General features: G+C 58.9%; 2 protein-coding genes across 3 annotated transcripts; both read left to right on the top strand.

Annotated features, from left to right (window-relative positions):
- The first annotated feature begins 719 nt into the window (after positions 1-719).
- THBS3 (thrombospondin 3) lies at positions 720-10,737 on the top strand. Its single transcript, XM_060008115.1, has 23 exons — positions 720-798; positions 1,784-1,990; positions 2,548-2,804; positions 2,909-3,011; positions 3,823-3,849; positions 4,049-4,131; positions 4,221-4,272; positions 4,403-4,551; positions 4,924-5,064; positions 5,306-5,383; positions 5,758-5,910; positions 6,102-6,212; positions 6,307-6,414; positions 6,713-6,872; positions 7,206-7,324; positions 7,462-7,514; positions 7,797-7,990; positions 8,180-8,358; positions 8,468-8,516; positions 8,690-8,886; positions 9,131-9,303; positions 10,240-10,379; positions 10,466-10,737. Exons 1-23 carry the CDS (start codon positions 720-722, stop codon positions 10,522-10,524), a joined length of 2,871 nt encoding a protein of 956 aa, XP_059864098.1. The 3' UTR covers positions 10,525-10,737.
- A 2,481-nt stretch (positions 10,738-13,218) lies between these two features.
- Positions 13,219-18,389, top strand: MUC1 (mucin 1, cell surface associated). 2 transcript variants are annotated; one of them, XM_060008093.1, is made up of 7 exons: positions 13,219-13,324; positions 13,815-15,853; positions 15,953-16,008; positions 16,160-16,290; positions 16,442-16,563; positions 16,647-16,796; positions 17,757-18,389. In XM_060008093.1, exons 1-7 carry the CDS (start codon positions 13,270-13,272, stop codon positions 17,823-17,825), a joined length of 2,622 nt encoding a protein of 873 aa, XP_059864076.1. In that variant the 5' UTR covers positions 13,219-13,269; the 3' UTR covers positions 17,826-18,389. The 2 variants fall into 2 exon arrangements, with proteins under 2 accessions (XP_059864076.1, XP_059864085.1); XM_060008102.1 differs by lacking the exon at positions 16,442-16,563.
- Positions 18,390-19,177: the final 788 nt, after the last annotated feature.

Raw genomic sequence — 19,177 nt, 5'->3', positions numbered from 1 at the left:
GCCGGTACCCCCAGTGTTCCCAGTCTGGCCCCCGGCCCCTGGCCTGTCCTTTGGTCTACTCCTGTCCTTGGTGTCCCTTTCCTCTTTCCTGATTTCTTCAACCTCACTGACCACTGTTTTAGACTCTCCCTCCAGTTCCCAGCGGACGCTTCCAGACTCGAAGTTTTCCTAGGAATGAGGGAAAAACGGAGGCGCAAGCACAAGTCATGCCCCCGCTCCCCCAATAAAGAGCACTTGCTCTATCCGAGCAGCAAACTTCATGCCATGCGGCCATCCCCTGGGCACTACAGCGAGCTAGTTTCGGCCACTCCCTTGGAATTCTCTCATGCCAGCTGTGGAATAATGCCCACTGTCTGGCACTGCCCCGCCAAGGGTTCCTGCCTTCCCCAACTGTGGCTTCCAGAAAACAGTAGCATTCGGTAGCAGCCCCCAACAGCGAGATGCCGGGAGAGAGGGAGGCACCTGGGGGAGAGCACCATTAGGAAGAGGCAGGAGGCAAGGAGGCCTCCAGGACTCTTCCCCAGTGCCCCTGGTTCCCGGAGCTGGGTATGCCTCCAGGGTGATTGGCAGCTCTTTGTTTCAGCCCCCCCCCTCACCGCCTGCCGGCCCCCCCTTCAACTCCCCCTTCCAGTCCCTCCGCCCCCCCGCTCCTGCTCTCCGCCTAGCCTTTTCCCCTCCCAGCCGCCTGCCTGCCAGGGGTAGTGAGCCGGCTGAGCGGCATGGAGACGCAGGAACTTCGGGGGGCCCTGGCTCTTCTCCTCCTTTGCACTTTCACATCTGCCAGTCAGGACCTGCAGGGTAAGCCTGTACCAATCTTCTTAGCCCCCTCTCTGCCTCCTCCCCTTTTGCCCCCAGCCTAATAGCAGGGAGCATGTGGGCAAAAGGAGAGGGGAGAGTCCTGACACTGAATCAGAGAGAAGAGTTGATGAAATTATGGCCCTTTGGGGAGGAGTTGACACCAGAAGGTGGTGGATGAGTGGGAGCTGGCCAGGGCAGAGGACTCAGGAGCTGGATGCTAGCTAGGGCTGCCTGGCTGGGTTGGTGTCTGAGCAACCCCAGGCACCCCAGGGTTTGGGAGAGCAGCTCAAAGGTGGCTTCTTTCACCCCTGGGCTCCTGGTTACCTAAGAACGGGATGGGGGGGTGGGGACCGAGAGGTCTGGGCCCTCCTGGAGGTCTGGTGGTAGGATGGGCCTGTGGCTGTGGGAGAGGTAGCTGGAGCAGATGACACAGGCACAGATTCTTTGCTGGCTGGAAGGGAAACCACAGATTGGCCAGGATGCAGGAGGCAGAGGAGCTGGGTCGTACGTTCCTGTAGGAGAGAGCCAGACAGTAGGAGGGTCGGAGCCTTCAGTGAGCAGCTGTTCTCATCCAGAGCGAGCATGCTGAACCCCCAGGATGGGAGGAGGGGCACTAGGGTGTGGAATGAGCCAAACCCAGCCGTGTAAAGAGAAACTGCCTTCCTATTTCTGTGCTGTGGGCACCAGGTGCTACTCCTGCCTGGGATCAACACAGTGACTCCTTTGCGCCACCTGGTGGGAGCATCTCAAGTTTGCGGGGTGCTGTTTCTGTATTTCCAAGTGAGCCTCAGGCCTGCTGGTTCCCAGAGTGGCAGTAAGGAAGGCACAATGCCTTGTCCTCTGATGGCGACAAGGGCTGAATTTCCAGGAGGTGACTAACACTGTCGGGTGGTGATGAAGGATGCCCCACCCCCGAAGGCTCAGAGGAGAGAGCAGGCCTTAGCATTTGACAGGGCTCTGACCTTGATCATCCCTGCGTGACCAGTGATTGACCTGCTGACTGTGGGCGAGTCCCGGCAGATGGTAGCTGTGGTGGAGAAGATACGGACAGCCCTGCTCACTGCTGGGGACATCTATCTCTTGTCCACCTTCCGCCTGCCCCCCAAGCAGGGTGGTGTCCTCTTCGGCCTCTACTCTCGCCAAGACAACACACGATGGCTGGAGGCCTCTGTTGTGGGCAAGATCAACAAAGGTGACTGGTGGGCATCTCCTTTCCTGCCGTGGTGACCCCTTTGAGCACTCTTCCTCAGCCCCACTCTCAGATCCCTCTTAATTCTCCTTGGGCTCCAGTGGGGACCGTGGACCCATCAGGCTGTGTCCAGGCACCAGGGGCACCTGGTGCTTAGGAGGTGCCTCAGGAGGCCAGGCACCCAAACAATAGGGTGAGGCATCTGTAGGAATGGGAGTTGTATGTGGGAATGCCTGGGGGGAGGGGAGGCAGTTCAGATCCCTGTGTCCCAGGGATCTGAACTGTCTCAGATCACTGGGACGGTTCAGTGGGTACAGAACCAGCTGCCACCCTAACGGGAGAGAGTGATCTGATGACACTGAAGACTAAGAAAGTCCTAGTCTTTGAATCAATTTGGAAAACTTCGTGTACCTATTATGTACAAGGTGTTGAGAGATACATAGCTGGATAAGGAATGATAGTCCTAGAGATGTGGTATTCAGAAGAATTGATCCATCCCGTCTCTCAGCTGGGAGATGGGATGGGGGACGGTGCGCATACTGACCTCCCCTTCTGGGCAGTGCTGGTGCGGTACCAGCGGGAAGATGGCAAAGTCCATGCAGTGAACCTACAGCAAGCAGGCTTGGCTGACGGGCGCACACACACGGCTCTCCTGCGACTCCGAGGTCCGTCCAGACCCAGCCCTGCCCTGCATCTCTATGTGGACTGCAAACTGGGTGACCAGCATGCTGGCCTTCCGGCCCTGGCCCCCATTCCTCCAGCGGAAGTCAGTGGGCTGGAGATTAGGACGGGACAGAAGGCTTATTTGAGGATGCAGGTGAGCAGGAAAGGAGGACCCCCTGAGTGTCTGTGAAACAGTTTGCACCGGTGGGAGGAAGAATTGGTAGGTCCTCCCACCCTACTCTGTTTCTGTCCCCCCAGGGCTTCGTGGAATCTATGAAAATGATTCTGGGCGGGTCCATGGCCCGGGTCGGAGCCCTGAGTGAGTGTCCGTTCCAGGGGGATGAGTCTATCCACAGTGCAGGTAACACAGACTTCTGTTAGCTGACATCCTGGACCCCAGGTCCCTCCCATCCTCTTGACCTCCCTCCCCCTTAACAGCAGTTCTTTCGGCTCACCTATTCCTGGGGATTCTGACTCTGTGACCCCAAATCTCCTTCACCTCCGACTCTATGATCTCCAAATAATACCATCCCAGCAGGAGGTGTGGGTCAAAAAAAATCTCCTTTAAGGTCATCCCACCTACCAGGGTGGCCAGAAAAATAAAATGATCCAAAAAAAGAATATAACTCTGAAGAACTCTGCGTGGGGGTGAGGAAGTTAGCTGCTTGGTCTTTCTTGGTTGACCGAGCTAAGGGTCTTGAGTCTTTTTTAGCTCCCACTGGCATCTGTCACCTACCAGCCATTTCCCTAAGCACTGCCCATCTGCCTGGTCTCTCTAACAGGGATGCTCAGAGGCTCTTACCTAAATAAAATGTCCACTTCTCCCGGATATTTCAAAGAGCTCTTGTGGTGGAAGCTTGGGAGGGAGGAAATGGAATGTACTGGGGCCCTGGCCCTGCTTCGGGTCACCTCTCACTTGGATCCCTTCTGCCACTACCATGCCCAGGAACAGGAGGATTTGGGTTTCGACTATCTGTGAGGCGGCTCCCTTAGAGGGACCCTCATCCAGTGGAGGGGGCAGGTGCTGCTTGCGCATCACCACTGCCCTCCTACCATTCGACACCACATCTTTATTCCAAGACTCCAGCCCTTTGTTCCTGTTCCCTCCCTCCTCCTTACCAGCCAGGCCCCTCCTCACATGTCCACCCTTTGTGTTTTCTTGTCCTCTCTAGTGGCCAACGCACTGCACTCCATCCTAGGTGAGTAGGCCTCGCTGAGGTGAAGGGGCATGAGGATGCGGGGGAGGAGCAGCTGCCTGAAACTAAGTCCTTTTCCGCCAGGAATGGGGTGGGGTTTAAAGATGGGTGGGCAGCAGTGGCAGCACCTGGCTTATTACCCAGAGAGGGCCCGGGGCTGGTGCCCCAGTTCTGAGCCTCTCTGCACCCTGGACCCTGACAGGGGAGCAGACCAAGGCGCTGGTCACCCAACTCACCCTCTTCAACCAGATCCTGGTAGAGCTGCGGGATGACATCCGAGACCAGGTTTAGTGGGCCGGTGAAGGGTGGCGCTGATTCTGGGGTGGGGTGGCAGATGCCAAGAGCTGACTCCGCCCCATCCTTCTGTCTACCAGGTGAAAGAAATGTCCCTGATCCGAAACACCATCATGGAGTGTCAGGTGTGCGGTGAGTAGGAGAGTAGGGGAGGGCTCCAGGTGGCATCAGTGTGCTCCCCACCCCAGGGCTTTGGCCTCCGCTTCTGGTGAATTAAACGGTGACTTCTAGGTGACTCTGACTGTGCCCACCCCCCACCCAGGCTTCCATGAACAGCGTTCCCACTGCAGCCCCAACCCCTGCTTCCGAGGCGTGGACTGCATGGAAGTGTATGAGTACCCCGGCTACCGCTGTGGGCCCTGCCCCCCTGGCCTACAGGGCAACGGCACCCACTGCACAGACATCAATGAGGTGGGTGAGGACCCTTTCTGGAAGGGCACAGAAAGCTGGGGTGAGGGAGTTAGGAGAGGCCCAAGAAGGTGGGGTGAATGTTGGTCAGAAGCAGAGGAACCCTGGGTTTAGGAGAGGCTGGAGACCAGAAAATACATATGAGAAGGGAGGGAGACAAGTCTGGGATGAAGACTGCAGGGCCACGCAGGGAAGGAGCTGGGAGAGTGGCAGGGGCATTTTGAGAGGGCTGGCTAGGAGGGAACCCACAGGAGGCTGGGGGTGGGATCAGAGCATAGATGAGGTTGGGGAGGGGAGGCCTGCAAACAGGGAGACCAGGAACAGTGGTCCTGGGATCACAGGCAGGGGCCTGACCTCTTCTCGTCTGGTCCCCAGTGTGCTCACGCGGACCCTTGTTTCCCGGGCTCCAGCTGCGTCAACACCATGCCTGGCTTCCACTGTGAAGCCTGTCCCCGAGGCTACAAAGGCACACGGGTGTCTGGTGTGGGCATCGACTACGCCCGGGCTAGCAAACAGGTCAGGTTGGGTAGAGTCCGTGGACAAAAGATCTTGGCTTTGCAGGGGCGGGGGGCTTCTGGGTTGGATGTGGAGCCCTTGTGATAAATGGGATAAGGCTCCTGGCTCATCTGCCAGCTTCGCATTGGTTTTCGGTCTGGGCTTCATGTCCATGTTCAAAGATAAAGCCACACCAGTGCTCTCTCCTGTATCTGAGGAGACCCACCGTAGGTCTGGTTCTACCCAAAGTCTGCCCCTTCAGGTCTGCAACGATATTGATGAATGCAATGATGGTAACAATGGTGGCTGCGACCCAAACTCCATCTGCACCAATACTGTGGTGAGCTGAACACCTGAGTGTCTGGGTGGTGGGAATGTGCAACCCCCTCTTCAGATTTCCTGCTTCCCCTCCTCCTTCCCTAGGACATTACATGTGGTAGGTGTTCAACACGGACCCGGTTTGGAATTCTGACTCTGCCTCTTACTACCCATGGCCTTTAGCAAGTTATTTACCTTTTCTGAGCCTCAGCATCCTCGCTTGAGAAATGGGGCTATTACCCTCCTTAAAAAGTTGTGAGGAGAACCTAAAGGAGATAAGTAATGGACCTGTCCTATTAGCTGTGAGGGTCCCTCCTACACCCCTCAGGGGATGGGGATGTTGCTGGTTGTGGTGGGCTGACCCTCCTTCCTGAGACACAGCCTCCCTACTCTTAGGGTTCTTTCAAGTGTGGTCCCTGTCGCTTGGGCTTCTTGGGCAACCAGAGCCAGGGCTGCTTCCCAGCCCGGACCTGCCACAGCCCGACCCACAGCCCCTGCCATGTCCACGCGCACTGTCTCTTTGAACGCAATGGTGCAGTGTCCTGCTCGGTGAGCTAGGCCTGGGGCTTGGAAGAAAAGGGGTGTGTGTGTGACCATGTTTAGGGACTGGTATGGGGGCTTGCATGGGAAAGGGAGGTGGGCCCAGGCCCAGAAACTGGTTGGTGAAAATAGAGCCTGAAGAGGGTGGGGTGTGGGGAGCCAGCCCAGACCACTAACTCCCACCCTTTGTGTTGCCCCAGTGTAACGTGGGCTGGGCTGGGAACGGGAATGTGTGTGGACCCGACACAGACATTGATGGCTACCCGGACCAGGCGCTGCCCTGCATGGACAACAACAAACACTGCAAGCAGGTGCTGGGGGCAGGCGGGCAAGTGAGCAGGATAGGGCACCCCAGGCTGGGATAGGACAGAACTCATCCATCCATTTCCTCCCCTTGACCTTTAGGACAACTGCCTTCTGACACCCAACTCTGGGCAGGAAGATGCTGATAACGACGGTGTGGGGGACCAGTGTGATGATGATGCTGACGGGGACGGGATCAAGAATGTTGAGGTGGCTCCCAGATGTCCTGACCTTTCCAGCTTCTCTGTGACGCTGTTGCCTTGTCCCATAACCCTGTCCTCCATTGGCCACTGGCAGCTCCTGAGGAGGGGCCCTAATACTCCACGTTAGGGAGCCATAAACTTGGTGCCCACGATGAGGTGGACTACAGGGAAGTTGGGTGGGTGGGACGGAGCCAAGCAGGTGGGTCATCACAGGAGTGGTGATTGTAGACAAGGGTACAGGGATGAGGAAGATGCGAGGTGGCCAGTGGTTCACGGGAGGCCTGACTCTTTCCCTCCCACCTCAGGACAACTGCCGGCTGTTTCCCAACAAGGACCAGCAAAACTCAGATACAGATTCATTTGGTGATGCCTGTGACAACTGCCCCAACGTTCCCAACAATGACCAGAAAGACACAGATGGCAATGGGGAAGGGGATGCCTGTGACAACGACGTGGATGGGGATGGTGCAGGCCTGGGGCTGGGGGGGGTGGCGCGTGCTGGGAAACCTCTAAGAATTTGGATATGGTGGGAATGAAGCGGGGAGGCTGAGAATTCGGGAAGGGCAATGCTTGGGGGAAGTCAGCCTGGGTGAGAGATTACCTGTGGCAGATGTCAGTGGGAACGTGAGGGAGGGTGTGGGGTTAGGCAGGGAGTGAGCAAGAGGATAAGACAAGCTACAGGCAGATTTCCTGACCAGCTGTCCTCTGGATGGGAGATAGAGCTCAGGGCTTTCACCAACCTAGAAGACAGAGTGATTCGTTCTAGTGATAACCTTGTGTTACCTGCATATCTTCTAGGCATCCCCAATGGATTGGACAATTGCCCTAAAGTCCCCAACCCCCTACAGACAGACAGGGATGAGGACGGGGTGGGAGATGCTTGCGACAGCTGCCCTGAAATGAGCAATCCCACCCAGGTACAGGGGAATGGAGAGGGCAGGGAAGGGGTGGGGTGACTGGTGGATGAAGCCCAGCCCTTTGGATGGGAAGTGGTCAGGTCACCCTCTTTAGAGTTATCAAGAGGAGATGGTGAGAACGGGTCCCTCTCTCTCAGACAGATGCAGACAGCGACCTGGTGGGGGATGTCTGTGACACCAATGAAGACAGGTAGGGTTTTGGCCAAGAGATGGCAAGTTAGGGGATACTTTATTTTCCTCTAGTATGTTCTCAATTCCCTCTAGGATCTAACTTTAACTCTCCACTACTATCGAGTAGCAGGTCATTCCCATAGTCTACCTTCCATTCTTACTGCTGGACCTTCACCTCATCTGGCTGACTGCAAGGGGTCTGGCTGAATGCAGGGTAAACCCCAGAGAGACTCCTAAGCAGAAGAGTGGGGAAGGATGTGGTACCTTTAAAAGGCTTTATTAGGTGCCTTTTTCTGGACAGTGATGGCGATGGACATCAGGACACTAAGGACAATTGCCCACAGCTGCCCAACAGCTCCCAGCTGGACTCAGACAATGATGGACTTGGAGATGAGTGTGATGGGGACGATGACAATGATGGTGTCCCAGATTACATGCCTCCTGGTCCTGATAACTGTCGCCTGGTACCTAATCCCAATCAGAAGGACTCAGATGGTAAGGCTGGAGTCCTCAGAGGATTGGGCTGGCATGGGCTTTGCTCAGGGAGAAGTGGCAGGCCTTGCTGGGGAGTGAGGGAAGGCAGGGTGGTGGAGAGAGGTCAACATCTCAAGGCCGGAGAGGTGGAAGTGTTGGCTACTGGCAGTGGCCAGGGCCTTCCTGAGGACCTGGCTTCATCCTGCCCAGGCAATGGCGTTGGTGATGTGTGTGAGGATGATTTTGACAATGATGCAGTGGTTGACCCCCTGGACGTGTGCCCTGAAAGTGCAGAGGTAACCCTCACGGATTTTCGGGCCTATCAGACCGTCGTCCTGGATCCTGAGGGTGATGCTCAGATTGACCCAAACTGGGTCGTGCTCAACCAGGTACTAGGGCAGTGGGCTGGGCGGGTGCTGTCAGGCCAGACTAGCAAGCAGGGCCTAAGGAGGGCAGCACACCTGGACCAGGGCTTTTGTCTTTACTGCATACCACCAGGGCATGGAAATCGTTCAGACCATGAACAGTGACCCCGGCCTGGCAGTTGGTATGTAAGGGACACCCAATTCAACAATTTCAATGACTTCCCAATGGAGGGGTCCTACAGGCAGAGGATGGAGCCACACATTTAGCAGGCGTCCCTTCCCATCCCCACCCCACAATGGGCATCAGTAGCTTCGCTGCCCCTGACTCTGATCCCATCCACCCACCTGCCCCCAGGATATACAGCTTTCAACGGTGTGGACTTTGAAGGCACCTTCCATGTGAACACAGTGACTGATGATGACTACGCAGGCTTTCTCTTCAGCTATCAGGACAGCGGCCGCTTCTACGTGGTCATGTGGAAGCAAACGGAGCAGACCTACTGGCAGGCCACACCTTTCCGGGCTGTTGCCCAGCCCGGGCTACAGCTCAAGGTCCCGCAGCTGCCCAGATTCCCCAATCCAGGGCCCTTTCCCAAAGGCTCCCCCACCAACCCTGGGGCCTCCCCCACTGCCTGAGTAGGGGGAACCCTCTTACCCAGACATCTGGCCTGGAGGTTGGCTCCCTGGGGCTCCAGAATATTCTCCTGACTCCCTTTTCCACCTGCACTTACCAACCTGCTGTCTTCCCTCGGTCGGGTCCTGGGGTTGACCCACTGTGTTTGCTGATGCCCCCTAGGCAGTGACATCAGTGTCTGGCCCAGGCGAGCACCTCAGGAATGCCCTGTGGCATACAGGTCACACCCCTGATCAGGTACGGCTGCTGTGGACTGACCCACGAAATGTAGGCTGGCGTGACAAGACTTCCTACCGCTGGCAGCTGCTGCACCGGCCTCAAGTTGGCTACATTCGGTGAGGGGAGGGGCTGAGCCCTCCCAAGGGACCCCAGGCCCAGCCTTCCCTTCACCTCTAGCTGGGACTCCCCAGTGACCTCCCCTCTACTCAGTGCCTTGATGCCATTGGGCCCGGACCGGGACCGCTTCTCTCTACCTCCCCTCTCACCACAGACTTGCTGTCCTGGCCCTGCTTTCTTCCTAACATCAGGCAGCTTGGGCTCTGGTGCTGGTGCTGCCGAGGACCTATAAGCAATGTTGGGCAAGTCCTTCTTTTTCTGTGCCCCATTTTCCCCTCTGTAAAATGAGGGTGCGTCTGGGAGCCTCCAAACCCCAGGCCAGTCTGTGGAGAGGCACATCACATCCAGCCCCATCACTGGGACAGCCCAGAACCTGCCTCATCAAAGTGTCTGACCTGGAAGGGATCATCATTTACAGAAGAGCTTACGGAAACCCAGACTCCACACCTCTTAGTAGCGAGGCTGAGGCTTCTCAGTTCAGCACTCTGTCCACAACTTTGCATTTCCTATTTGGTGGGGATGGCAGGGAAGGGAGGGGCAATGGCCAAGAGCCCAGAGTGCAGGGACTTGGGTTGGTTCCCCTTTAAGGTGCCTGGGGCTGCGGGGCACCAGGACAGGGGATGGGGGGGTGGACTAGAGCCTGGGAAGCTGGTGACTTCACCCCCCAGCCCATTGTACTCATCGTCATGGCAACCCAATCCTCGCTTGGAATGCGGCTGGTGCTTTGAGATGCAAAGGGGGCTGGACAAAGAGCCAGGGGCCCCAGGCCTGAGAAAAGCACCCCCCTTCCCTCCCCTTTCCTTCCTCCCTTTTCCCCACCTCCCTTCTCTCAGGCCTGGTGAGCCCAAGGGGGGTTGGGGATGAACAGGGCCAGGTCATGGTGGCACAGTGTCCACTGGCACCCTAGCACCAATGGACACCCCTATCCTGGACAGGGTGAAGCTTTATGAGGGTTCCCAGCTAGTGGCCGATTCTGGGGTGATCATTGACACATCCATGCGAGGGGGGCGTCTTGGTGTATTCTGCTTCTCCCAAGAAAACATCATTTGGTCCAATCTCCAGTATCGATGCAATGGTGAGGCTCCAGACGGAGATCAGCCTGACCTCTCCTGCCCTCATGGGAGTCACTTCTTCTGACCTTAATCATATCTCCTTTCTCAGACACAGTGCCCGAGGACTTTGAGCCATTCCGGAGGCAGCTGCTCCAGGAAAGAGTGTGAAGAGGTGGCCACCGGCTTCAGAATCCTGATTTTAGACCCTCAGGCCTTGGGGTCCATCCTGGAGACCCTGGGGTCTAATTTACAGCCCCTCAGCCAAACACAGAACCTCCTCTGGCACCCATCAGTTCAGCCCCAGAGGTGTGGTGACCCCACTGTTCAGGACATGAGAAGTTTTTGAGGGGTATTTCTCAGGCATTAACGCCAGGAAAGACAACAGCACGTTGCCATAAAGTTCCAATTGTTTTCTAAGCCAGTGCAATTACTTATTTTAGGGATTTTGCCGGGATAGTGTGGGGAGCAGGAAAAAACCTGAGGCGGGGAGAGGACTAGTAGAATGGAAGTTAGAGATCTAGAGAAGTTTGTCTGAGTTTGGGGCACGGTGAGGAAGGTGCTGGACGGGGGTTAGGTGAAGGACGGAGGTTAGGTGAAGGATGGGGTGGTGGTCGGAGGATGGCTAAAGTCCTCCCAGCCCCACTTACTCACGGTGGCAGCGGCGACACTCCAGTCTAAGAGCAGCCGGGTTCGAGAGCCAGGAGGGCTGGGGCTGCCCCGCTCGGGGTGAGGGGGAGGCCGGGGGGCCGAGGGGGCCGGAGGCCGGGACGAGTGCAATATTGGCGGGGGAAAGAACAACACTGCACCGCGTCCCGTCCCTCCCGCCCGCCCGGGGCCCGGAATCCCGCTCTCCACCGCCTGAAGCCGGACCAGCCCGAGAACCCGGGACGCGCTGGGGAGTTAGGTTCACCTTGGAGGCCAGAGAGACTTGGCGCCCGGAAGAGGGTGAAGGGGGTGGTAAGGGTGGGGGGAGAAGGGGAGAAGGGGAGACCGCGATATCCCGGAAGGCCGCTTTCAGACGCCGGGGCGTTGCGCGCGCTTGCTCTTTAAATACTCAGGCTGCGCGGCGCGGAGCCGTCGCCATGGTGACGCGTGTCCCAGCAACCGAACTGAATGGCTATTGCTTGGCAACGCCAGGGGTTGAAGTTTTGGGGCCGCCCACCTAGATACTCGCCCTTTCTCTAGCCGGCGGGTAGGGGTGCTTCCCCGCCTCCGGCCCGCGCTCGGGCGCGATGACGTAAACGCCCTCCGGCCCCGAGCCCGCCCCCGGGTCTGGCTGCCGCACAGTGCCGCGCCAAGCCGGCGGAGTCGCGCGCGTCTGGGATCTGTGGTCCCTCTCCTCTTTCCCGGCTTCCCTGCAATCCCGCCGCACCGAAGTGTTCTTAAAATTAATTTCTCAATCTGTTTTCTTTGGGGCTAAGAATTGTTTCCTAATGAGGACGTAATTGCTTCTGTCGGTCTAGACCGCAACCCAGGACCTCCGGATGGGACTCGATAAGCTCCATGTGCGCCGTTGTGGCCCCAAGTACTCCTTGGTCCCACATGTTTCTGCCCTTCAGAATATCACTTGGTCTTCCCAAATCATGCGCGCTCACAAACGGTTTTGCACCACCCCCATCACCTTGTGCCCACCGGCCCCAAATACCACTATGCTCCGCAAAGGATAGTTCCGTGCCCCTAAATACCATTCTGTCGCCCCACCTATTCTCTGCCTCATAAATACGTAACTAATCTGTCCCATTCTCCCTCCCACATTCCGCTGCCCTCGCCAAATACCTCGGTGCCCCTTCCGTGTTAACTCTGGATCCCACCCACTTAGCGCCATTTCCTCCAGACACCGCCCCCACGCGCCTGAGTCCCCTGCTAAAGCTCCCAGCCCCTCCGTCGATGGTACAGCGTGTTCCTCCCCTTCTTGTGCAAGCCACTGCTTCTTCCGGCCCGGGCCTGCCCTCCCCAGCCTCTCTCTGCCCCCACTTAGTCAGCGCCACCCAACCTCCTCTCCCCGGACGAGGCAGCCCCTCAGCCCGCTCGGGCAGGCCCGGTGAGGCTCCCGGTGACCGCTAGAGGGCAGGAGAGCCCAGCCAGCAAGCCGCCGCTACAAGGTGGAGGACTGGGAAAGCAAAGACCCTAGGGTTCGGCCGAACCCAGATTTCATATTTCTTTAAGTGGAAATTTCTTCCCCCGCCCCCTTCTCGGGAGAAAGTCAAAGAAGGAACTCAGGCTGCTGGAAAGGCCGGCAGGGGCCGGGACTGTGGGTTTCAGGGTAGAACCGTGTGTGGAACGGGACAGGAAGCGGTTAGAAGAGTGGGGCTATTCCGGGAAGTAGTGGGGGGGAGGGGGTCCAAAACTAGCACCTAGTTTACAGATTATGGAGCCTTCCCCTTCCTTCTCAGCCCCCAGAGTGGGACTCCAAGGGACCCAGGGAGAATGGGGCAATGGTGCGGGGGACCTGAGGATGAGCTTCCCGGCCTTGCCGTGCAGGACTTTGACCTAGCCCACTTTCTCTGTTACTTTTCTCACCTTGTCTGTTGTCCTGAGGCTAAAATAGGACCATGGGGGCCCAGGTCAGGTTCCAGACTCCCTCCACCGCCTTCTGGAGCCAGGGAGTGGTTGGTGAAAGGGGGAGGCCAGTTGGAAAACAAACAGGTTGTCAGAGGGTTGAGTGATTGGAGCCCACTTACCCTATTTGAGGGGCCAGGAATGGTTGGGGAGGAAGAGGAAGAGGAAAAGGTAGGAGGTAGGGAAAGGGGGAGGAGGCGGAGCTTTGTCACCTGTCACCTGCTCTGGCTGAGCCTAGGGCGGGCATGGGGGGGGGGGACCGGTATAAAGCAGCAGGCGCCTGTGCCTGCTCCACCACATGCGCACTGCCTGCCTGAGTCTGTTCTGCCCCCTCCCCACCACTTGGCCACCACCATGACACCGGACATCCAGGCCCCTTTCTTCTTCCTGCTGCTGCTATTCCTTACAGGTGAGGGGCGCAAGGTGGGGAGGGGGTCTTCCCAGCCTTTCTGTGGGTTTTGCTTCCTGGGAGATGGCATCCAAGAGGCAGAAGTTGCAGACAGGGGTGGCCCAGTCTGTGCCAGAATAAAGAATAAAGGAGTGAGGCCAAGGACAGGCTGAGAAGAGACAGCCCCCCAGGAGAGTGGGTGCCAGGGGCAGGCGAACGTGCTGAAAAGAAGGCTGGAGGGGGTGGGGGTGGAGTCAGGAGAGGTAAATCTTAGGAGTGGAGAAACCCGACAAGCCAGGAGCAGACAGGTATGGGAAGAAGGAGGGAGGCTGCCAGCAGGGAGGGAGGAGGAGGGCCGACCTAGGGGCCACTCCCCAAATCCTCCTGGCATTACGTCTTCAGATGCCAGAGAACGTATTTTCTCCTTGTGCTGATTTGTCCCCCAACCCAACTCTGTAACCTCAACTTCTGACAGCTGCCACCAACCCTACACTAACAATCTTTCTTACAGTCTCTGCTACAACCAAAAGCACAAGTCCACAGACTTCGAGTGACCAAAGCCGTACCTCAACCTCTGCTGCCCCCACCAGCCCTGCCTCAGGCTCAACTGCCCCTCTGACCCACGGTGGTACCTCACCCCGGGCCACCAGTGGCGCCTCACCTCCGACCACCAGCCCTGCCTCAGGCTCGACTGCCCCCACCAGCCCTGCCTCAACCTCTGCTGCCCCCACCAGCCCTGCCTCAACCTCTGCTGCCCCCACCAGCCCTGCCTCAGGCTCGGCTGCCCCCACCAGCCCTGCCTCAACCTCTGCTGCCCCTCCGATCCCCAGTGGTACCTCACCCCGGGCCACCAGTGGCGCCTCACCTCCGACCACCAGCCCTGCCTCAGGCTCAACTGCCCCTCCGATCCCCAGTGGTACCTCACCCCGGGCCACCAGTGGCGACTCACCTCCGACCACCAGCCCTGCCTCAGGCTCGGCTGCCCCCACCAGCCCTGCCTCAGGCTCGACTGCCCCCACCAGCCCTGCCTCAGGCTTGACTGCCCCCACCAGCCCTGCCTCAACCTCTGCTGCCCCCACCAGCCCTGCCTCAGGCTCAACTGCCCCTCCGATCTCCAGTGGTACCTCACCCCGGGCCACCAGTGGCGACTCACCTCCGACCACCAGCCCTGCCTCAGGCTCGGCTGCCCCCACCAGCCCTGCCTCAGGCTCGACTGCCCCCACCAGCCCTGCCTCAGGCTCGACTGCCCCCACCAGCCCTGCCTCAACCTCTGCTGCCCCTCCGATCCCCAGTGGTACCTCACCCCGGGCCACCAGTGGCGACTCACCTCCGACCACCAGCCCTGCCTCAGGCTCGGCTGCCCCCACCAGCCCTGCCTCAGGCTCGACTGCCCCCACCAGCCCTGCCTCAGGCTCGACTGCCCCCACCAGCCCTGCCTCAACCTCTGCTGCCCCTCCGATCCCCAGTGGTACCTCACCCCGGGCCACCAGTGGCGATTCACCTCCGACCACCAGCCCTGCCTCAGGCTCGGCTGCCCCCACCAGCCCTGCCTCAGGCTCGACTGCCCCCACCAGCCCTGCCTCAGGCTTGACTGCCCCCACCAGCCCTGCCTCAACCTCTGCTGCCCCCACCAGCCCTGCCTCAGGCTCAACTGCCCCTCCGATCTCCAGTGGTACCTCACCCCGGGCCACCAGTGGCGACTCACCTCCGACCACCAGCCCTGCCTCAGGCTCGGCTGCCCCCACCAGCCCTGCCTCAGGCTCGACTGCCCCCACCAGCCCTGCCTCAACCTCTGCTGCCCCTCCGATCCCCAGTGGTACCTCACCCCGGGCCACCAGTGGCGACTCACCTCCGACCACCAGCCCTGCCTCAGGCTCGGCTGCCCCCACCAGCCCTGCCTCAACCTCTGCTGCCCCCACCAGCCCTGCCTCAGGCTCGACTGCCCCCACCAGCCCTGCCTCAGGCTCGACTGCCCCCACCAGCCCTGCCTCAACCTCTGCTGCCCCTCCGATCCCCAGTGGTACCTCACCCCGGGCCACCAGTGGCGACTCACCTCCGATCACCAGCCCTGCCTCAGGCTCGGCTGCCCCCACCAGCCCTGCCTCAACCTCTGCTGCCCCCACCAGCCCTGCCTCAGGCTCAACTGCCCCTCCGATCCCCAGTGGTACCTCACCCCGGGCCACCAGTGGCAACTCACCTCCGACCACCAGCCCTGCCTCAAGTTCAGTTGTCATTACAGCACATGAGGGCACCTCTTCCAAGGTTACCATGACCCAAGCCAGCAAGGGCACTCCATCCTCAGTTCCCAGCTCTTATACTCCCACCGTTTCTGCCAGCCACATTACCAGGACAACCGCCAGCAGCACTAACCAGAGCGTAGTACCTCCCTATGCTCCCACCTCCTCCAGTAATAAGACTTCTCAGCAGTTGCCTATTAGGGTCTCCCTGTTCTTCCTGTCTTTTCGCATTACGAACCTCCAGTTTAACTCTTCCCTGGAAAATCCCAGCACCAGCTACTACCAGAAGCTGCAGAGAATCATTTCTGTATTGGTGAGTAGCTGCCTTTCCTCCACTGTGCTCCCCCGAAGCAACCTTCAGAACTCTTTGAAGACCTTGCATCAAAACTTAGTCCTTTCCCTCTCACCCCAGTTTGTGCAGACTTATAAACAAGAGGATTTTCTGGGCCTCTCAGATATCGAGTTCAGGTACAGTTCTGGGTGTGGACTCTATGTGGGATGGGTGGATGTTGTCTTGACTGTGGGGAGGGGCTGGTGCGCTTGTGGTTGTGGGGGGTGGGGGGTGTGCTGACCCAGAAGCTGGGACCCACAGTTGAGTTGCCTGTTTCTCTCTGACCAGGCCAGGATCTGTGGTGGTAAAATTAACCTTGGTCTTCCGAGAGGGGACCACTGCCCACGACGTGGAGAGACAGTTTGGTCAGCTTGCAGCAGCAGCAGTCAAATGTAACCTGACCATCAGTGGAGTTAGTGGTGAGATCACCTCCCCAGCTGCCAGCCAGCACCACACTGCCCGGGACCCTCTCTCTCTCCAGCATCTAGATTCCTGCTTTTCCTCTTGGCACTCATAAGGGGAGGGTCACCTCCTTTGAGAGACTGCTCTGACCTTTGCTTTTCCTTTTAGTGTGTGATGCATCATTTCCTTCCTCTGCCCAGTCTGGGTCTGGGGTGCCTGGCTGGGGCATTGCCCTTCTGGTACTGGTCTGTGTTCTGGTTGCCCTGGCCATCATTTATCTCATTGCCCTGGTAAGTGCTCAGTTCCCAGCCCTGACCACAGTTCCTCTGCTAGAAGGAACCCCCATGCCCCCCATTACCTCCTATCTCCCCAGGTTGTGTGTCAGTGCAGACAAAAGAACGATGGGCAGCTGGACCTCTTTCCAATCCAAGATGCCTACCATCCTATGAGCGAGTACCCCACCTACCACACCCATGGGCGCTATGTGCCCCCTGGCAGTACCAAACGGAGCCCCTTTGAGGAGGTGAGGATGGCGGAGGGAGGCAGAGGCTTTGGCTGGCAGGGATTCTGAAAGAGTGCTGGGAAGCCCAAAGAACTTAGAAGAGGTGAGAGTGACAGTAGGCAGTGAGGGCCTGACAAGGCTGGGGTTGTGGAGGTCAGGTGAGTTCTGGGGGAAAGGCCTTGGGAAGAGACCATGGAAGAAGGGGGACCTCAGTAGGGGGTGCCCCCACTACCAGCACTCCCAGAAGAGCATTCACTGCTCCGCTGAACTGGTGCCAGGGCTGTTCACTGGGATGCCCAGAGGCGAAATGAGTGGGGCACTGCGCCCAGGGGAGCCCTTCATGGAAGGAGCACCTGTGCCCCAGCTTGTCTCCTAAGAATGGAGGGTAGATTGAGACAGGCTAGTGGGGAGGAGGGGTCTCTGAATTGGGGAAGAAGTCTCACCAAGCCAGGTGAGCCTGGGTGCCGGGTGAGGGGGAGGTTCTTGGGAATCTCCGGAGAAGCACAGACCCCTCCTCCCTCTTTCTTCCTTTCTCTCCAGGACCTAGTAAATAATTACTTGGCCACCTGGGGCTGGAAAGCCACTCCAAGTGGGAGAGGGGAGAGGAGTTTCCTTTTCTTGACCCCATTTTCCCTCCCCCTGGGGACTTCCTTCTTCCAGTTTTACAGACACACACACACCTCCTTGGGCTGGAGGAGCAGAGAATGGAGGGAAAAGGGGGCAGGAGGGGAAAGCAGGGGGAGCTGATGAGAGCCAAGGGGAGGGAGGGAAGGGGAGCTCGAGGAGGAGTGGCCCTGTTTACAGTCACCTGGCTGCCGGTGGTGACCTGCAGGTGCTCTCTCCAAATTAACTCTTTGAGAGCTAGTCAGGCACCTGGACCATTCACCCCAGCCACGGGGTGCCATCCAGGGGCCTTGGGGAGGAAGCTTCTCCCAGGAAAGCTTCTGCCTCTCACCCTGGATCCCTTCTCCCCCTACCTAGGTTTCTGCAGGCAACGGTGGCAGCACTCTCTCTTACGCGAACCTGGCAGCCACTTCCGCCAACTTGTAGGGGCACGTTGCCTGCTGAGCATCCAGCCAGCGCCAACTGCCTCCCTGGGTTTCTTCACTGCTGCAGCCCCCGCCTTGCCCCCAACTCTGTTCTGGGCTGGTGAGCTGGGCGTTCAGGCGGGCTGCCCACAGTCTCCCTCACCTATCTTAGCCCTGGCGAAGCCCATCCGAGCCCCTGGGGACAAGCCTGAGGCAGTGGCTCCCAGGAGGACTGGCCCAGACAGCTCAGAGATGGGAGTGGGAACCTGAACATGGCTGAATAAAACTCGGGCCTCCTCTGTGCTGACCGCCAACTTTTTTTTTTTTTTTTTTTTTTGCGGTACGCGGGCCTCTCACTGTTGTGGCCTCTCCCGTTGTGGAGCACAGGCTCTGGACGCGCAGGCTCAGCGGCCATGGCTCACGGGTCCAGCCGCTCCGCGGCATGTGGGATCTTCCCGGACCGGGGCACGAACCCGTGTCCCCTGCATCGGCAGGCGGACTCTTAACCACTGCACCACCAGGGAAGCCCAACCGCCACGCCAACTTTTGATCTGTCTTCCGTGACCTGTTGATAGAGGGGCTGTCAAAATGTCTGTGAGGGGGTCTGGAAGAGACCTTGGGAAAGGAGAGGGAGGAAAGAAGGCCAGAGGGAGCGGGGTTCACTTGAGAAGTAGGTGACATCGGGGCGCAGGAGTGCTTGGTGGAAGAACTCGAGTCACCTGTCACCTCTCCTGCATGGCTGGCGGCGCAAGAGGAAGGAGGAAACGAAACCCAGCGGCTCCATCGGCCAGCGTGACCCGGCTCCGCCCGCACGCCCGCCAGTGGCTCTCCCTTTTCCTCGGGCCTGGTTTTCACTCCCGCGCCCTCCTCTCCCCTGGGCGCGGTGCCCCCAGGCGGCTCTATTCTTAGCTGTCCGGGTGTGAAGTAAGTCCTCGGGCGGCGATAACAGCTGCAGAGTCAACAGGGCCACGATAAAGCTCCATGTAATATCCGGGGACTGGCACCGGACCCGGGCCCCTCCCTGGCCGCCCCGCCCGTCTCTGGCTCTGGGGTTGGCTACCCAGCACCCCGGGAATGGGGAAGTCGTTCTGGTTCCCTGATCCCTTTGGGCCCAGGCACGGGGCCCGCCCCCTCAATCGCATTCCCACAGAGCCTGGCGCCGCCGCCCGGACGCCCCGTCGCGGTGCTGACGCAAACAGCCACCGGAGCGAGGCGCCCCCTGGCGGCCACGATTGGCTCGGGCCTGGGCTGGGTACAGGTGTGGCAGAAGGCGGGGAAGCGACGGGCTTGGGGACCTCCTTCCCTCATGCGCCAGGTCCACCGTGCACCCCTGCTCTGAGTTATAGCAGGGAACCCTCGATTCCCGCCCCCACG

Source organism: Delphinus delphis, chromosome 1 (genome assembly GCF_949987515.2).
Source record: "Delphinus delphis chromosome 1, mDelDel1.2, whole genome shotgun sequence".
NCBI classification, from domain to species: Eukaryota; Metazoa; Chordata; class Mammalia; order Artiodactyla; family Delphinidae; genus Delphinus; species Delphinus delphis.
Note: the sequence above shows the minus strand (reverse complement) of the source record. Positions and strands in the feature narration are given on the sequence as shown.